This window comes from Pristiophorus japonicus, chromosome 5 (assembly GCF_044704955.1).
Source record: "Pristiophorus japonicus isolate sPriJap1 chromosome 5, sPriJap1.hap1, whole genome shotgun sequence".
NCBI lineage: Eukaryota > Metazoa > Chordata > Chondrichthyes > Pristiophoridae > Pristiophorus > Pristiophorus japonicus.
Window position 1 is genome coordinate 72831432 of NC_091981.1, and position 19800 is coordinate 72851231.

Genomic DNA, 19800 nt, shown 5'->3' on the forward strand with positions numbered 1-19800 from the left:
CCATTTGGTTTCTTAACCGCCTGCTGTACCTGCATGCCAACCTTCAATGACTGATGTACCATGACACCCAGGTCTTGTTGCACCTCCCCTTTTCCTAATCTGTTATCATTCAGATAATAGTCTGTCTCTCTGTTTTTACCACCAAAGTGGATAACCTCACATTTATCCACATTATACTTCATCTGCCATGCATTTGCCCACTCACCTAACCTATCCAAGTCACTCTGCAGTCTCAAAGCATCCTCCTCGCAGCTCACACTGCCACCCAACTTAGTGACATCCGCAAATTTGGAGATACTACATTTAATCCCCTTGTCTAAATCATTAATATACAGTGTAAACAGCTGGGGCCCCAGCACAGAACCTTGCAGTACCCCACTAGTCACTGCCTGCCATTCTGAAAAGTACCCGTTTACTCCTACTCTTTGCTTCCTGTCTGCCAACCAGTTCTCAATCCATGTCAGCACACTACCCCCAATCCCATGTGCTTTAACTTTGCACATTAATCTCTTGTATGGGATCTTGTCGAAAGCCTTCTGAAAGTCCAAATATACCACATCAACTGGTTCTCCCTTGTCCACTCTACTGGAAACATCCTCAAAAAATTCCAGAAGATTTGTCAAGCATGATTTCCCTTTCACAAATCCATGCTGACTTGGACCTATCATGTCACCTCTTTCCAAATGCACTGCTATGAAATCCTTAATAATTGATTCCATCATTTTACCCACTACTGAGGTCAGGCTGACCAGTCGATAATTCCCTGTTTTCTCTCTCCCTCCTTTTTTAAAAAGTGGGGTTACATTGGCTACCCTCCACTCCATAGGAACTGATCCAGAGTCAATGGAATGTTGGAAAATGACTGTCAATGCATTCGCTATTTCCAAGGCCACCTCCTTAAGTACTCTGGGATGCAGTCCATCAGGCCCTGGGGATTTATCAGCCTTCAATCCCATCAATTTCCCCAACACAATTTCCCGACGAATAAGGATTTCCCTCAGTTCCTCCTCCTTACTAGACCCTCTGACCCCTTTTATATCCGGAAGGTTGTTTGTGTCCTCCTTAGTGAATACCGAACCAAAGTACTTGTTCAATTGGTCTGCCATTTCTTTGTTCCCCGTTATGACTTCCCCTGATTCTGACTGCAGGGGACCTACGTTTGTCTTTACTAACCTTTTTCTCTTTACGTATCTATAGAAACTTTTGCAATCCGTCTTAATGTTCCCTGCAAGCTTCTTCTCGTACTCCATTTTCCCTGCCCTAATCAAACCCTTTGTCCTCCTCTGCTGAGTTCTAAATTTCTCCCAGTCCCTGGGTTCGCTGCTATTTCTGGCCAATTTGTATGCCACTTCCTTGGCTTTAATACTATCCCTGATTTCCCTTGATAGCCACGGTTGAGCCACCTTCCCTTTTTTATTTTTACGCCAGACAGGAATATATAATTGTTGTAGTTCATCCATGCGGTCTCTAAATGTCTGCCATTGCCCATCCACAGTCAACCCCTTAAGTATCATTCGCCAATCTATCCTAGTCAATTCAAGCCTCATACCTTCAAAGTTAGCCTTCTTTAAGTTCTGGACCATGGTCTCTGAATTAACTGTTTCATTCTCCATCCTAATGCAGAATTCCACCATATTATGGTCACTCTTCCCCAAGGGGCCTCGCACAACGAGATTACTAATTAATCCTCTCTCATTACACAATACCCAGTCTAAGATGGCCTCCCCCCTAGTTGGTTCCTCAACATATTGGTCGAGAAAACCATCCCTTATGCACTCCAGGAAATCCTCCTCCACCGTATTGCTTCCAGAGTGTATTGTAACAAAATTTGCAGATGACACAAGATTAGTGGGAAAGCGGGTTGTGCAGAGGATACAGAGAGGCTGCAAAGAGATTTAGATAGGTTAAGCGAATGGGCTAAGGTTTGGCAGATGAAATAAAATGTTGGAAAGTGTGAGTTCATCCACCTTGGAAAAAAAAAACAGTAAAAGGGAATATTATTTGAATGGGGAGAAATTACAACATGCTGCGGTGCAGAGGGACCTCGGGGTCCTTGTGCATGAAACTCTTTTGAGTTTACCTGCGAAAACATAAAACATTAAACGGTGCCACCCGACCTGGGTGACACTCCAGACATTTACAAGGCCCTTTTTTTTTTTCCCCCCTTTTTTTGTTTTTTTTGTGTTTTTCTTTTTTTTGGTTTTTTTTTGGGCACTAAAATCACAATTTTCCGCAGTGCCCCCTATAAAAGGGAAGGGGGACACTAAAAGCACCGGCAATTAAAACAAATTAAACTTAAAAACGTAAAATCAAATTAAAATTTGGTTGCCGGGCGTGATGATGCACTCCAGTCCCTCCGGTGCCCACCTCTCGCGGAAGGCCGCGAGCGTACCGGTGGACACCGCGTGCTCCATCTCCAAGGACACCCTGGACCGGATGTAAGAGCGGAAGAGAGGCAGGCAGTCAGGTTGAACGACCCCCTCGACCGCCCGCTGCCTGGACCGGCTGATGGCACACTTGGCCGTGCCCAGGAGCAGTCCTACGAGGAGGCCTTCGGTCCTACCCGCTCCCCTCCGCACAGGGTGCCCAAAGATCAGGAGAGTGGGACTGAAGTGCAGCCAGAATTTCAGGAGCAGCCCCTTCAAATAGTGGAACAGGGGCTGCAACCTTGTGCATTCAATAAAAACATGGAACACGGACTCCTCCAGACCGCAGAAATTGCAGGCGGCCTGGGAGTCCATGAACCGGCTTAAAAATTTATTGCACGGCACTGCTCCGTGCACCACCCTCCAGGCCAAGTCCCCGATGAATAGTGGGAGGACCCCTGCGTAGAGTGCCCTCCATCGGGGACCCCCGCCTCCTCCGGACGGCAAGATGGTACGCCATGGCGTGTCCGGACGGCCGGCGAGGATGGCAAAGTTGAGGGTGTGCAGGAGCAGCCCGTACAGGAAACCCCTCCGCGCGGAACTGAAAGGCACGGAGGGGATTTCCCCGAGGCGGCTCAAGTTGTGAGGCGCCGGCCCCCGAGGGAGGTTCCGGGGTTTGGCGCCGATGAGGAATTCCGTCCGGACGGGGGTCAGTTCGGACGGGATCTCCCCACGTGCTTGAGCCTCCTCGATGCACCTAACGGAGTCAGGGCCCAGAGCTGTTTTTAGCGACTCGATGGCATCGGCCGCGTGGCGGACGTTGGCAGAATTTAGGCGCCGCGCCAGCGTGTCTGGCGCCATCCAGCCCGCTCCTCCGCCATCGAGAAGGTCCCTGACCCTGGTCACCTCACCAGCCACAGCCCTCTCTTCCGACCGCCACATAAAGCCTCGGCCGTGGAGGTACGGATTCCCGAGCAGCGGTTCCTGCAGGACGGCCGCCACTCCAGCCGGCGGAGAGCTGCGCTTGGTGGAGACTTTGTTCCAGACCCTGATGAGTTCCCTGTAAAAGACAGGCAGCTCCCGGAGGGCGGTCCTGGCACCCCCCAAGTTTACAAACAGGAGCTGCGTGTCATAATTGAGGTCGAGCTGCTGGCGGAAGAAATACCTCGCCAGAGCGCACCACCTAGGAGGGGGCTCGACGTAAAGGTATCTCTGCAGGGTCTGAAGACGGAAAGTCGCGAGCTGGGCGCTGACGCACACCAACGACTGACCGCCCTCCTCAAGCGGGAGACTCAAGACCGCAGCAGAGACCCAGTGCTTCCTGTTGTTCCAGAAGAAGTCCACCAGCTTCTTCTGTATCTTGGCGACAAACGCAGGGGGAGGGGTCAAAGTGACCAGCCGGTACCACAACATTGCGGCCACCAGCTGGTTTATGACTAGCGCTCGACCCCTGTAGGACAGCACTCGGAGCAGTCCTGTCCAGCGCCCTAGGCGAGCGGCGACCTTGGCCTCCAGCTCCTGCCAGTTCGCCGGCCAGGCTCCCTCGTCGGGGCTAAGGTAGACTCCCAGATAGAGGAGATGGGTCGTGCTCCAGGCAAAAGGCCTGAGCTCCTCCGGCAGGGAGTCCACCCGCCACTGACCCACCAGGAGTCCGGAACATTTCTCCCAGTTGATCCTGGCGGAGGACGCGGCCGAGTAAATCTCCTGGCACTCACGTATCCTCCGCAGGTCAGCGGGATCCTCTATCGCGAGGAGCACGTCATCGGCGTAAGCCGAGAGGACGACCTCCACGCCCGGCCCTTGCAGAGCCAGTCCCGTCAACCTCGTCCGCAAGAGGCGCAGGAAAGGCTCCACGCAAACGGCGTATAACTGGCCGGACATGGGGCATCCCTGGCGCACCCCTCTCCTAAAGCGAAGGGGCGCCGTCAAGGACCTCCTTGTGCATGAAACTCTTTTGAGTTTACCTGCAAAACACAAAAACATTAAACGGTGCCACCCGACCTGGGTGACACTCCAGACATTTTCAAGGCCCCTTTTTTTTGTTTGTTTTTTTTTTTTTTTTTTGGGGGCGCTAAAATCAAATTTTTCCAGTGCCCCCTATAAAAGGGAAGGGGGACACTAAAAGCACCGGCAATTAAAACAAATTAAACTTAAAAACGTAAAATCAAATTAAAATTTGGTTGCCGGGCGTGATGATGCACTCCAGTCCCTCCGGTGCCCACCTCTCGCGGAAGGCCGCGAGCGTACCGGTGGACACCGCGTGCTCCATCTCCAAGGACACCCTGGACCGGATGTAAGAGCGGAAGAGAGGCAGGCAGTCAGGTTGAACGACCCCCTCGACCGCCCGCTGCCTGGACCGGCTGATGGCACCCTTGGCCGTGCCCAGGAGCAGTCCTACGAGGAGGCCTTCGGACCTACCCGCTCCCCTCCGCACAGGGTGCCCAAAGATCAGGAGAGTGGGACTGAAGTGCAGCCAGAATTTCAGGAGCAGCCCCTTCAAATAGTGGAACAGGGGCTGCAACCTTGTGCATTCAATAAAAACATGGAACACGGACTCCTCCAGACCGCAGAAATTGCAGGCGGCCTGGGAGTCCGTGAACCGGCTTAAAAATTTGTTGCACGGCACTGCTCCGTGCACCACCCTCCAGGCCAAGTCCCCGATGAATAGTGGGAGGACCCCTGCGTAGAGTGCCCTCCATCGGGGACCCCCGCCTCCTCCGGACGGCAAGATGGTACGCCATGGCGTGTCCGGACGGCCGGCGAGGATGGCAAAGTTGAGGGTGTGCAGGAGCAGCCCGTACAGGAAACCCCTCCGCGCGGAACTGAAAGGCACGGAGGGGATTTCCCCGAGGCGGCTCAAGTTGTGAGGCGCCGGCCCCCGAGGGAGGTTCCGGGGTTTGGCGCCGATGAGGAATTCCGTCCGGACGGGGGTCAGTTCGGACGGGATCTCCCCACGTGCTTGAGCCTCCTCGATGCACCTAACGGAGTCAGGGCCCAGAGCTGTTTTTAGCGACTCGATGGCATCGGCCGCGTGGCGGACGTTGGCAGAATTTAGGCGCCGCGCCAGCGTGTCTGGCGCCATCCAGCCCGCTCCTCCGCCATCGAGCAGGTCCCTGACCCTGGTCACCTCACCAGCCACAGCCCTCTCTTCCGACCGCCACATAAAGCCTCGGCCGTGGAGGTACGGATTCCCGAGCAGCGGTTCCTGCAGGACGGCCGCCACTCCAGCCGGCGGAGAGCTGCGCTTGGTGGAGACTTTGTTCCAGACCCTGATGAGTTCCCTGTAAAAGACAGGCAGCTCCCGGAGGGCGGTCCTGGCACCCCCCAAGTTCACAAACAGGAGCTGCGTGTCATAATTGAGGTCGAGCTGATGGCGGAAGAAATACCTCGCCAGAGCACACCACCTAGGAGGGGGCTCGACGTAAAGGTATCTCTGCAGGGTCTGAAGACGGAAAGTCGCGAGCTGGGCGCTGACGCACACCAACGACTGACCGCCCTCCTCAAGCGGGAGACTCAAGACCGCGGCAGAGACCCAGTGCTTCCTGTTGTTCCAGAAGAAGTCCACCAGCTTCTTCTGTATCTTGGCGACAAACGCAGGGGGAGGGGTCAAAGTGACCAGCCGGTACCACAGCATTGCGGCCACCAGCTGGTTTATGACTAGCGCTCGACCCCTGTAGGACAGCACTCGGAGCAGTCCTGTCCAGCGCCCTAGGCGAGCGGCGACCTTGGCCTCCAGCTCCTGCCAGTTCGCCGGCCAGGCTCCCTCGTCGGGGCTAAGGTAGACTCCCAGATAGAGGAGATGGGTCGTGCTCCAGGCAAAAGGCCTGAGCTCCTCCGGCAGGGAGTCCACCCGCCACTGACCCACCAGGAGTCCGGAACATTTCTCCCAGTTGATCCTGGCGGAGGACGCGGCCGAGTAAATCTCCTGGCACTCACGCATCCTCCGCAGGTCAGCGGGATCCTCTATCGCGAGGAGCACGTCATCGGCGTAAGCCGAGAGGACGACCTCCACGCCCGGCCCTTGCAGAGCCAGTCCCGTCAACCTCGTCCGCAAGAGGCGCAGGAAAGGCTCCACGCAAACGGCGTATAACTGGCCGGACATGGGGCATCCCTGGCGCACCCCTCTCCTAAAGCGAAGGGGCGCCGTCAAGGACCTCCTTGTGCATGAATCCCAAAAAGTTAGTTTGCAGGTGCAGCAGAAGGCCTTCATTGCGAGAGGGATGGAGTACAAAAGCAGCGAGGTCCTGCTGCAACTGTACAGGGTATTGGTGAGGCCGCACCTGGAGTACTGCGTGCAGTTTTGGTCACCTTACTTAAGGAAGGATATACTAGCTTTGGAGGGGGTACAGAGACGATTCACTAGGCTGATTCCGGAGATGAGGGGGTTACCTTATGATGATAGATTGAGTAGACTGGGTCTTTACTCGTTGGAGTCCAGAAGGATGAGGGGTGATCTTATAGAAACATTTAAAATAATGAAAGGTATAGACAAGATAGAGGCAGAGAGGTTGTTTCCACTGGTAGGGGAGACTAGAACTAGGGGGCACAGCCTCAAAATACGGGGGAGCCAATTTAAAACCGAGTTGAGAAGCAATTTCTTCTCCCAGAGGGTTGTGATCTGTGGAATTCTCTGCCCAAGGAAGCAGTTGAGGCTAGCTCATTGAATGTATTCAAATCACAGATAGATAGATTTTTAACCAATAAGGGAATTAAGGGTTACGAGGAGCGGGCGGGTAAGTGGAGCTGAGTCCACGGCCAGATCAGCCATGATCTTATTAAATGGCGAAGCAGCCTTGAGGGGCTAGATAGCCTACTCCTGTTCCTAATTCTTATGTTCTTATGGCCTCCCTCATTCTACCCTCCGTAAACTTGAGGTCATCCATAAGTCGGCAGCCCATGTCCTAACTCGTACCAAGTCCCATTCACCCATCACCCCTGTGCTCGCTGACCTACATTGGCTTCTGGTTAATCAACGCCTCGATTTCAAAATTCTCATCCTTGTTTACAAATCCCTCCATGGCCTAGCCCCTCCCTATTGCTGTAATCACCTTCAGCCTCACAACCGCCCAGGATATCTGCGCTCCTCAAATTCTGCCCTCTTGAGCATCCCTGATTATAACTGCTCAACCATCGGTGGTCGTGCCTTTAGCTGCCTAGGCCCTAAGCTCTGGAACTCCCTCCCTAAAGCTCTCTGCCTCTCTACCTCTCTTTGCTCCTTCATGTTTCTCCTTTAAACCTTCCTCTTTGACCAAGCGTTTGGTCATCTGCCGTAATCTCTTCTTATGTGGCTCGGTGTCAAATATATTTTTTTGTCTTATAACACTCCTGTGAAGCGCTTTGGGATGTTTTACTACTTTAAAGGCGCCATATAATTACGTTGCTGTTGTCTCTTGACATTCAAAAAATATTCTGCTTTTTTGTTTTTCCAACCAAAGTGGATAACTTCACACTTCCCAACATTGTATTCCATTTGCCATGTTCTTGCTCACTCAGTCAACCTGTCTATATCTCTGCAGGCTCTTTGCGTTCTCCTCACCATCTAACATCATCAAACTTGGATACAGTAAACACAGTCCCTTCATCTAAGTCATTAACCGTTGAAGCCTGGTAACATTCTGGTGAATCTGCGTTGCACTCATTCCAAGGCCAAAGTATCCTTTCTAAGGTGTGGTGCCCAGAACTGTACATGGTATTCTAGATGTGCTATAACCAGGGCTTTGTATAGCTGTAGCAAAAATTCCTTCCCTTTATATTCTCTATCAAGGCTAATATTCCATTAGCCTTTTGGATTATTTTTTATATCTGACTACTACATTTAAGTGATCTGTGTACATGGACCCCTAAATCTCATGGGACCTCCACTGTTCCCAGCTTTTCACCATTTAAAAATACTCAGATCTATCCTTTTTTGGTCCAAAATAGATAACCTCACACCTACCTGTTGAAATTCATCTACCACAGTTTTGTCCACTTACTTAATCTATCACTGTCTCTTTGTCTAAATTACTTGTAATACCAACAATCTTTGTGTCATTGCCAAACTTGGATATATGGCTCTCTATTGTGTTATCTAAATCATTAATAAATATAGTGAATAGTTGAGGATCCAACACAGATTCTTGTGGGACATCACTAGTCTATTCATTCCAATTTGTGTACATCCTCATTATCCTTACTCTCTGGGCCCGAAATTCAGGACCGCTGAAAAGCTGGTCCCCAATCTTTTTAGGGCCATTAGCACCAATATTTCTTCGTGGCTGAGCCACCCATATTCAGCTCCAAAAGTGAAAAAATGGGTTCCAGCGCTAACGAACCCTTCCAAAGTGGATTTTCAGTGGTGTGGCTCTCTTAATTTGAGTGTAATGACCACTGAGAAATTCAGCACTTAGGTAAGGGTTTCTAACGAATCAGCTGCTCCCTGGCCTTTTTAAAGGTTAGGGTTTGCAGCAAGGCCCTGAGGGGGGAAGGGGTTTGGATGGAGGTTGGAAGGCGGTTAGAAGGATGGCTGGTGTAAGAGGTGCAAGGAGAACCAACAGGTTCACTGATATGGAGCTGGAGACACTGATGGATGGTGTGGAGGACAGAAGAAGAATACTGTTTCCTGATGTGGGGAGACCTGGCAAATCGCCAGTACATAATGCACGGAGGGAGATTGCAGGGGAGGTATCAGGCACCTCCATATATGTGAGGATGCACCCTCCCAGGACGGTGCTGGCCAGTCTGCGCCCAGCCCTTTCAGGGTGGTGATGGGTCGATGCCTCCTAGCTCTGGGGCGATGGGGATGCTCCTCCTCCTGGACCTCCTCCTCAGGTGGTACTGTTGGCTGTCCCCTCATGATGGCCAGGTTGTGCAGCATGCAGCAGACCACGACAATTATGGAGACCCATTGAGGAGAGTACTGCAAGGTGCCACCAGAGCGGTCCAGGCATCGGAACCTTTGCTTAAGGATGCCTATGCACTGCTCGACGATGCACCTGGTGGCACAATGAGCGTCATTGTAGGCATGCTCTGGCACTGTCCTGGGGTTCCGCAGTGGAGTGAGCAACCAAATGGACAGGGGATATCCCTTGTCCTCAAGCAGCCACCACAATCCTGATTCGAGCCGGTGAAGACGGCGGGCACACTGGTCTGGCACAGAATGAACGAATCATGGCTGCTGCCTCCCTTGCCCGCTGCCTGTCTGCACGGTACTGATGGCGATGCCTTCTGCTGCGTGCCACCTTGCTTCTGACCAGATATACCAGGTGTCACCCTTCCAACACTCCTCCCATTCTCAGGGTGAACCCTACCAAGTAGGTCTTTGCAGCCCACAGGCCTCCACTAAAGTGTCAGACCTGAAAGTGGCACAAAAGTATGTGAAAACCTCTGAGCAGCACTCAGCAGTTTTAATGGAGCCAAAACACTTGTTAAAACTATTTCAAAAGCAAAATACTGCAGATGCTGGAATCCAAAATAAAAATACTAAAATTAATAAAACTATTTTCCTACGAAATGGACTCGATCGCGGCAGACCACACGGTAGCTGTCCCTTCAGGGACGGTGAATTTTGGCCCCTCTGTCTCCTACCTCCTAACCAGGTCAATAATTTGACGTCAATTTAATTTTAGCTAACAGTCTCATATATGGAACCTTTTTTTATCGAATATCTTCTGGAAGCCCATATAAACTACATCCATAGACACTGGCCAGAATTTTCCCGACCTGGGCAAGTCCGGTGTGGGCACTTGCCATGGCGGGTCATGACCCCGTTGCTGGCTCCATCCAGCTTCACAAAACGACCTTACGTTAATGGGGTGTATTAAGTCTGTCCTGCATGTTATCCAGTCAAATTACATGGTGCAGGTCTGGTGACGTCATACATGATGTGTTTTCAGCTGGGATTGTTAAAGGGGCCATGGCCACATTACATTTGAAGGTTAATGTATCATAGTGCTGTCAGTGCACTACAGCATTGGAGTGCTGCAAACGCTTTGACAATGACTGCACAGAGACAGAGGGCTGCACCCAGGTTCTCCGATTACTCCCTCCATATGCCACACTCAACTTAATCCTGCTGTGCCTCAAATCACATCCCCATCACTCTGCCTTCCCAATCCTACTCCTGCATATCCTTACTCACACCAATATACCTTGCACCTCCACCCATTCCTCTCTCTATCTACATAGAAACATAGGCATAGAAACATAGAAAATAGGTGCAGGAGTAGGCCATTCGGCCCTTCTAGCCTGCACCGCCATTCAATGAGTTCATGGCTGAACATGCAACTTCAGTACCCCATTCCTGCTTTCTCACCATACCCCTTGATTCCCCTAGTAGTAAGGACTTCATCTAACTCCTTTTTGAATATATTTAGTGAATTGGCCTCAACAACTTTCTGTGGTAGAGAATTCCACAGGTTCACCACTCTCTGGGTGAAGAAATTCCTCCTCATCTCGGTCCTAAATGGCTTCCCCCTTATCCTTAGACTGTGTCCCCTGGTTCTGGACTTCCCCAACATTGGGAACATTCTTCCTGCATCTAACCTGTCTAACCCCGTCAGAATTTTAAACGTTTCTATGAGGTCCCCTCTCATTCTTCTGAACTCCAGTGAATACAAGCCCAGTTGATCCAGTCTTTCTTAATAGGTCAGTCCCGCCATCCCGGGAATCAGTCTGGTGAACCTTCGCTGCACTCCCTCAATAGCAAGAATGTCCTTCCTCAGGTTAGGAGACCAAAACTGTACACAATACTCCAGGTGTGGCCTCACCAAGGCCCTGTACAATTGTAGCAACACCTCCCTGCCCTTGTACTCAAATCCCCTCGCTATGAAGGCCAACATGCCATTTGCTTTCTTAACCGCCTGCTGTACCTGCATGCCAACTTTCAATGACTGATGTACCATGACACCCAGGTCTCTTTGCACCTGCCCTTTTCCTAATCTGTCACCGTTCAGATAATAGTCTGTCTCTCTGTTTTTACCACCAAAGTGGATAACCTCACATTTATCCACATTATACTTCATCTGCCATGCATTTGCCCACTCACCTAACCTATCCAAGTCGCTCTGCAGCCTCATAGAATCCTCCTTGCAGCTCACACTGCCACCCAACTTAGTGTCATCTGCAAATTTGGAGATACTACATTTAATCCCCTCGTCTAAATCATTAATGTACAGTGTAAACAGCTGGGGCCCCAGCACAGAACCTTGCGGTACCCCACTAGTCACTGCCTGCCATTCTGAAAAGTCCCCATTTACTCCTACTCTTTGCTTCCTGTCTGACAACCAGTTCTCAATCCATGTCAGCACACTACCCCCAATCCCATGTGCTTTAACTTTGCACATTAATCTCTTGTGTGGGACCTTGTCGAAAGCCTTCTGAAAGTCCAAATATACCACATCAACTGGTTCTCCCTTGTCCACTCCACTGGAAACATCCTCAAAAAATTCCAGAAGATTTGTCAAGCATGATTTCCCTTTCACAAATCCATGCTGACTTGGACCTATCATATTACCTCTTTCCAAATGCACTGCAATGACATCCTTAATAATTGATTCCATCATTTTACCCACTACCGATGTCAGGCTGACCGGTCTGTAATTCCCTGTTTTCTCTCTCCCTCCTTTTTTAAAAAGTGGGGTTACATTGGCTACCCTCCACTCCATAGGAACTGATTCAGAGTCTATGGAATGTTGGAAAATGACTGTCAATGCATCCACTATTTCCAAGGCCACCTCCTTAAGTACTCTGGGATGCAGTCCATCAGGCCCTGGGGATTTATCAGCCTTCAATCCCATCAATTTCCCCAACACAATTTCCCGACTAATAAGGATTTCCCTCAGTTCCTCCTCCTTACTAGACCCTCCGATCCCTTTTATATCCGGAAGGTTGTTTGTGTCCTCCTCAGTGAATACCGAACCAAAGTACTTGTTCAATTGGTCCGCCATTTCTTTGTTCCCCGTTATGACATCCCCATCTTACTAGCTACCCCGTCACACTCACCTTCATCTAGTACAATCATAACAACTAACAACACAGAAGGAGGCCACTTCATTTTGGCACCCCACTCCATCATAGTCTCCCTCTAAAGATCGAACCCATACAATCCTTCCACTGATTCCATCACTCTCACTCAACCTTCTCTTCGTTCCCTTCTTGCAGGAAAAGAGAGCCCAAAATAAGAGGAAGAGGGAGAGAACTGGTGGTGGCGCCCCACCATTTGCAAACCTTGCAACAGCAGAGGAGGCTGGTTTAAAAATATCTGGTTTGCCGAGTCGCTGGAAGTAGGAGATGGAGAGATGGGGACATCTCAGCAATCTGGTGCTAAAATTATATATCATACAGCTACATGGGGAATGATGTCACAGCCAGTGAATGGTCATCATATGCATTATGGTATCTGTACCCATTCTTCATATGACATATCTAACTCATCTTTTTACTCTCCCACAGGTCCATCAAGAGCCACCCCCCGCCACCCGCCCCCCACCCCATGCTATACAGGAGGAAGAGGAAGACAACTCCTCCAGCAAGATAGAATGGTGTTGTCACCTGGTATCCCACAACTCACAAGTGAGCAAGAGAAGATGGTCGAGACAGGGACAGCAGTGGAGTGTCCTTGCCAGTGGTCGGCGAACGCTCCCACCTCTGCTCAGCTGCATGTAAACACTTGGGGGCCATTCAGAAAGCGGGTGATCCTGGAGGTGCACGAAGAAGTGCAGGGGGCTCTGACAGGTTTTGCGAGTGTGATGACTGCAAATTTTTAGAGAATGGAGGAGTCCATCTCTAATATGAGTACATAACATAAGAACATAAGAACAGGAGTAGGCCATCTAGCCCCTCGAGCCTGCTCCGCCATTCAATAAGATCATGGCTGATCTGGCCGTGGACTGAGCTCCACTTACCCGCCCGCTCCCCGTAACCCTTAATTCCCTTATTGGTTAAAAATCTATCTATCTGTGACTTGAATACATTCAATGAGCTAGCCTCAACTGCTTCCTTGGGCAGAGAATTTCACAGATTCACAACCCTCTGGGAGAAGAAATTCCTTCTCGACTCGGTTTTAAATTGGCTCCCCCGTATTTTGAGGCTATGCCCCCTAGTTCTAGTTTCCCCGACCAGTGGAAACAACCTCTCTGCCTCTATCTTATTGATCCCTTTCATGATTTTAAATGTTTCTATAAGATCACCCCTCATCCTTCTGAACTCCAACGAGTAAAGACCCAGTCTACTCAATCTATCATCATAAGGTAACCCCCTCATCTCCGGAATCAGCCTAGTGAATGGTCTCTGTACCCCCTCCAAAGCCAGTATATCCTTCCTTAAGTAAGGTGACCAAAACTGCACGCAGTACTCCAGGTGCGGCCTCACCAATACCCTATACAGTTGCAGAAGGACCTCCCTGCTTTTGTACTCCATCTCTCTCGCAATGAAGGCCAACATTCCATTCGCCTTCCTGATTACCTGCTGCACCTGCAAACTAACTTTTTTTGGGATTCAAGCACAAGGAATCCTCGCCGGCCGTCCGGACACGCCATGGCGTACCATCTTGCCGTCCGGAGGAGGCGGGGGTCCCCGATGGAGGGCACTCTACGCAGGGGTCCTCCCACTATTCATCGGGGACTTGGCCTGGAGGGTGGTGCACGGAGCAGTGCCGTGCAACAAATTTTTAAGCCGGTTCACGGACTCCCAGGCCGCCTGCAATTTCTGCGGTCTGGAAGAGTCCGTGTTCCATGTTTTTATGGAATGCACAAGGTTGCAGCCCCTGTTTTATTATTTGAAGGGGCTGCTCCTGAAATTCTGGCTGCACTTCAGTCCCACTCTCCTGATCTTTGGGCACCCTGTGCGGAGGGGAGCGGGTAGGTCCGAAGGCCTCCTCGTAGGACTGCTCCTGGGCACGGCCAAGGGTGCCATCAGCCGGTCCAGGCAGCGGGCGGTCGAGGGGGTCGTTCAACCTGACTGCCTGCCTCTCTTCCGCTCTTACATCCGGTCCAGGGTGTCCTTGGAGATGGAGCACGCGGTGTCCACCGGTACGCTCGCGGCCTTCCGCGAGAGGTGGGCACCGGAGGGACTGGAGTGCATCATCACGCCCGGCAACCAAATTTTAATTTGATTTTACGTTTTTAAGTTTAATTTGTTTTAATTGCCGGTGCTTTTAGTGTCCCCCTTCCCTTTTATAGGGGGCACTGGGGAGAATTGTGATTTTAGTGCCCAAAAAAAAAAACCAAAAAAAGAAAAACACAAAAAAAAAAGGGGGAAAAAAAAAGGGCCTTGTAAATGTCTGGAGTGTCACCCAGGTCGGGTGGCACCGTTTAATGTTTTATGTTTTTGCAGGTGAACTCCAAAAAGAGTTTCAAGCACAAGGACCCCCAGGTTCCTCTGCACCGCAGCATGTTGTAATTTCTCCCCATGCAAATAATATTCCCTTTTACTGTTTTTTTTCCCAAGGTGGATGACCTCACACTTTCCAACATTGTATTCCATCTGCCAAACCTTAGCCCATTTGCTTAACCTATCTAAATTTCTTTGCAGCCTTTCTCTGTCCTCTACACAACCCGCTTTCCCACTAATCTTTGTGTCATCTGCAAATTTTGTTACACTATACTCTGTCCCCTCTTCCAGGTCATCTATGTATATTGTAAACAGTTGTGGTCCCAGCACCGATCCCTGTGGCACACCACTAACCACCGATTTCCAACCCGAAAAGGACCCATTTATCCTGACTCTCTGCTTTCTGTTAGCCAGCCAATTTTCTATCCATGCTAATACATTTCCTCTGACTCCGCGTACCTTTATCTTCTGCAATAACCTTTTGTGTGGCACCTTATCGAATGCCTTTTGAAAATCTAAATACACCACATCCATCAGTACACCTCTATCCACCATGCTCATTATATCCTCAAAGAATTCCAGTAAATTAGTTAAACATGATTTCCCCTTCATGAATCCATGCTGCGTCTGCTTGATTGCACTATTCCTATCTAGATGTCCCGCTATTTCTTCCTTAATGATAGTTTCAAGCATTTTCGCCACTACAGATGTTAAACTAACTGGCCTATAGTTACCTGCCTTTTGTCTGCCCCCTTTTTTAAACAGAGGCGTTACATTAGCTGCTTTCCAATCCGATGGTACCTCCCCAGAGTCCAGAGAATTTTGGTAGATTATAACGAATGCATCTGCTATAACTTCCGCCATCTCTTTTAATACCCTGGGATGCATTTCATCAGAACCAGGGGACTTGTCTACCTTGAGTCCCATTAGCCTGTCCAGCACTACCCCCCTAGTGATAGTGATTATCTCAAGGTCCTCCCTTCCCACATTCCTGTGACCAACAATTTTTGGCATGGTTTTTGTGTCTTCCACTGTGAAGACCGAAGAAAAATAATTGTTTAAGGTCTCAGCCATTTCCACATTTCCCATTATTAAATCCTCCTTCTCATCTTCTAAGGGACCAACATTGACTTTAGTCACTCTTTTCCGTTTTATATATCTGTAAAAGCTTTTACTATCTGTTTTTATGTTTTGCGCAAGTTTACCTTGTAATCTATCTTTCCTTTCTTTATTGCTTTCTGAGTCATTCTTTGCTGTCGTTTAAAATTTTCCCAATCTTCTATTTTCCCACTAACCTTGGCCACCTTATACGCATTGGTTTTTAATTTGATACTCTCCTTTATTTCCTTGGTTATCCATGGCTGGTTATCCCTTCTCTTACCATCCTTCTTTTTCACTGGAATATATTTTTGTTGAGCACTATGAAAGAGCTCCTTAAAAGTCCTCCACTCTTCCTCAATTGTGCCACCGTTTAGTCAGTGTTTCCAGTCTACTTTAGCCAACTCTGCCCTCATCCCACTGTAGTCCCCTTTGTTTAAGCATAGTATGCTCGTTTGAGACACTACTTCCTCACCCGCAATCTATATTACAAATTCAACCATACTGTGATCACTCATTCCGAGAGGATCTTTTACTAGGAGATCGTTTATTATTCCTGACTCATTACACAGGACCAGATCTAAGATGGCTTGCTCCCTTGTAAGTTCTGTAACATACTGTTCTAAGAAACAATCCCGTATGCATTCTATGAATTCCTCCTCAAGGCTACCCCGTGCGATTTGATTTGACCAATCGATATGTAGATTAAAATCCCCCATGATTACTGCCGTTCCTTTTTCACATGCCTCCATTATTCCCCTGATTATTGCCCGCCCCACCGTGAAGTTATTATTTGGGGGCCTATAAACTACACCCACCAGCGACTTTTTCCCCTTACTATCTCTAATCTCCACCCACAATGATTCAACATTTTATTCATTAGAGCCAATATTGTCTCTCACAACTGCCCTGATATCATCCTTTATTAACAGAGCTACCCCACCTCCTTTCCCTTCTTGTCTATCTTTCCGGATCGTCAGATACCCCTGTATGTTTAATTTCCAGTCTTGGCCACCCTGCAACCACGTTTCTGTAATGGCCACCAAATCATACCCATTTGTAATGATTTGTGCCGTCAACTCATTTACTTTATTTCTAATGCTGCGTGCGTTTAGGTAGAGTGTTTTAATACTAGTTTTTAAACCATGATTTTTATTTTTTTTAGTTTTTAGTACATACTCATTATCTCTACTCTCTATCTCCTACCTCCTAACCAAGTCAATAATTTGACATCAATTTAATTTATCTAACAGTCTCATATATGGAACCTGTTTTTAAAATCGACTGTAGAAAGTACTTCCATAGACATTGGCCATAATTTTCCCTACCTGGGCAGGCGATGGCAACTGTAGGCTCCTCCATGGATAGGATGGCCACTTGCATGGAGCAGCTAATGCACCACTCACAGGAGCATATTGTCTCTCTAAAGACTACATGGCTAGCTATGGAGGATAGATGGCAAAGTCTCATTCACCTTCTCTCTAGGACGGATATCAGCATAGAGCTGGGTCCTCATGGCCCCACTGATGTGCAGCAAGATGCTCTCCAGCTCCTCCATTAAGAGAGTTCACAACTAGTTTAGGAAAAGGGAAAATTTACTCTATAGAAGGTGCTTTTCTGAGGTTGGAGCTAAGGGCATATCATTGGAGCTGTATTATACGTCACCTCAGCTTGATGCTGACAATAGGTACAAAAATGACAACTGTTCCATGTTGCAGCAGTACGAATAGCCTTGAGAGGATTTCTCTAAATGCTTATCTGCAATTTGCCCAATGCATGAGTAAGGTTTCAATATAGTATGTTACTGTAGGGTTACTCTTTTCAAATATGAGAACCAACTTCATTCTCTAACTCTGTTTAGTTTTATTGTAAATCAACTTTCTCAATGCTCAATACTCAAACTGTTCTGCTCATTTCTGAAAGAATGATGACATTCCTTTTCGTAGTTGATATTCTGATATTGTTGGGCTGACCTGTCAATTTAGGGCACTCTAGCCACCATATTGAACAATAAGCTAACCACTGCATTATGGAGGTGGGTGCTCCCAGGTGCAGTATAAGAACATAAGAAATAGAAGCAGGAGTAGGACATATGACATGTGTTCTTCACGGTTTATAACTTCTAGGCAACTAGAACATCCTTTGGTTTATGTGCAAGATCCAGCTGTGAGGCGGATTTGTGTAAAAAGGAAAAACAGTTTCAGGGAGAGCAACCCAGTGTGGAAGCCAACCTCATGGCAGGTGTGCCCCTTTTCCAAAAGTCCCTGTATTAAGCTCTTAGTGAAGCTCTGGCATGCAGCATTGGAATTGGGCACCTAGAATATCAGGTCTTTGCATTAGTCCATACTGAAAGTAGATGCTTGTCATACAGCTAATGAGAAACTCCAGAGTTGGGCATACAACTGCTCAAATGTGTTACCTGAAGGCCTCGTAAGAGGATAACTGCTCACATATCCAGAGTTTAGTGCCTACCATAATTGGGTTGCAGAGCGATAAGCTGATAAAAGTCTGAATCTCAAATCAGCGGAAATACAATTTGATGAATATAGTGTGTGTTCATGCAATGATCAGGAAGATGTGATGCATTCACCCCTAAGCCTTGGTTCTGACAACTTGCACAAAGCTCTCTACACTTAGCTAAGTGGTGCTTCTCATTAAGGGGAGTGAGTGTATACTGCACTTTGGGCAAAATGAAATTTACCTGTGTAAATATTTCTCAACAGTTTGTTTTTATGATGGGTTTCTGTGCATGTAAGACATCCAGTTGGTCAAAAAATAACTCTCAATTCTTGTACTATTCCAATATTTCTTAATGTTTGTCCCTGACATCTTACTTTGTCAGCAGCTGTTAGCCTTGTCCATGGCTTGTCTGCTCGTCTGTCATAATCCTGGGCCTCAGCCACCTCCACATAGTCACTGAAACGAATTAGGATTTTTCTCTCCCTCAACTCCTCCACAGTAGGCCTTTGGCTAAGCTAGAAAAAATAAAATTGATAGTGTAGATTTACAAGACAATGTTAGTAACCTGTTTGTAATCTTTTCCATTACTAATAGATAGAGGTGGCTCATTCAAGAGTCATTTCTAATAGTATAGGGTTACTTTGCAGGTAACTAATCTTACCAACACACAGATAATCAGATCACATTTCAGGGTAGGCATTTCAATTGATTTAATTGGCCGTTAATAGCTGCTTTGCTGGGTTCGTATAAAGTGCGTACCCTGCGAGGCCTCGCAAAAGCCGGTTTTCGGGGCTTTTCCGATCTGTCAAAATTTCTTCTACGCATCGCCAGGAGAAGGACATCCGCGCGGGAGAAATTGGGCTATTTGCCCAACTCATGCCCAGCGAATGTCCTTCAAACCTTTACGTCTGGTAAAAGCATACGCATAGATTACTTTTACCAGCATAACACTTTTAAAACATAGAAAAATTACATTTAATCACTCATTTTCTATCTAAAACCCTATCCATTCAGTTAAGTTCATTTCTAACCCTATTAAAACATATTAAAAAAAATTCTAATGCATATATTTTTTTCTAAAACATTTAATTACATTTAATTTCAATTAATTTTAAAGATGTGAGGTGTTTCTTTAATTTATTGTGCTGTGTTTCTTGTTTTCGAGGGTTATTCTCATTGATAGTAATGGGGTCTCGTACAAATGGAGTTCCCATTTTTATCAATGAGAATGCTACCTCGTGATTGGTGGTCCAGGCCCACGTAATTGCAACATAGGCGTCCATACGTGGAAGACAAATCCCTGTATGCTGCACAGCGAATGAAGGCCTACATTTCTCCAGGACCAACAGGTAGTTTCGAACATTTTTTTGGGTCGGATGCATTCGTACGAAGGAAGCCTCCAACCGCAATCTTCCCCCCAATGTGAAACGTTAACTGATGGCGAAGAATTTCACCCGCCATCAGTACATGTCAGAAAATCAAGTACACTGCCTACGATGACAACAAGGAAACCAGTGGGCAGTGCACATGTGAATTTTCTGCTTTACACTGCTGTGGGAAAAGATCC

The 19800-nt window shown here is 48.2% G+C and overlaps 1 protein-coding gene across 1 annotated transcript in view; it reads right to left on the reverse strand.

Annotated features, from left to right (window-relative positions):
* phactr1 (phosphatase and actin regulator 1) overlaps window positions 1-19800 on the reverse strand; it is a 523423-nt gene that overhangs the window by 33734 nt on the left and 469889 nt on the right. Inside the window, exon 12 of the mRNA XM_070879882.1 lies at window positions 18608-18748. Coding sequence (XP_070735983.1) covers window positions 18608-18748 — 141 coding nt within the window. The remainder of the gene's footprint in view (window positions 1-18607; window positions 18749-19800) is intronic.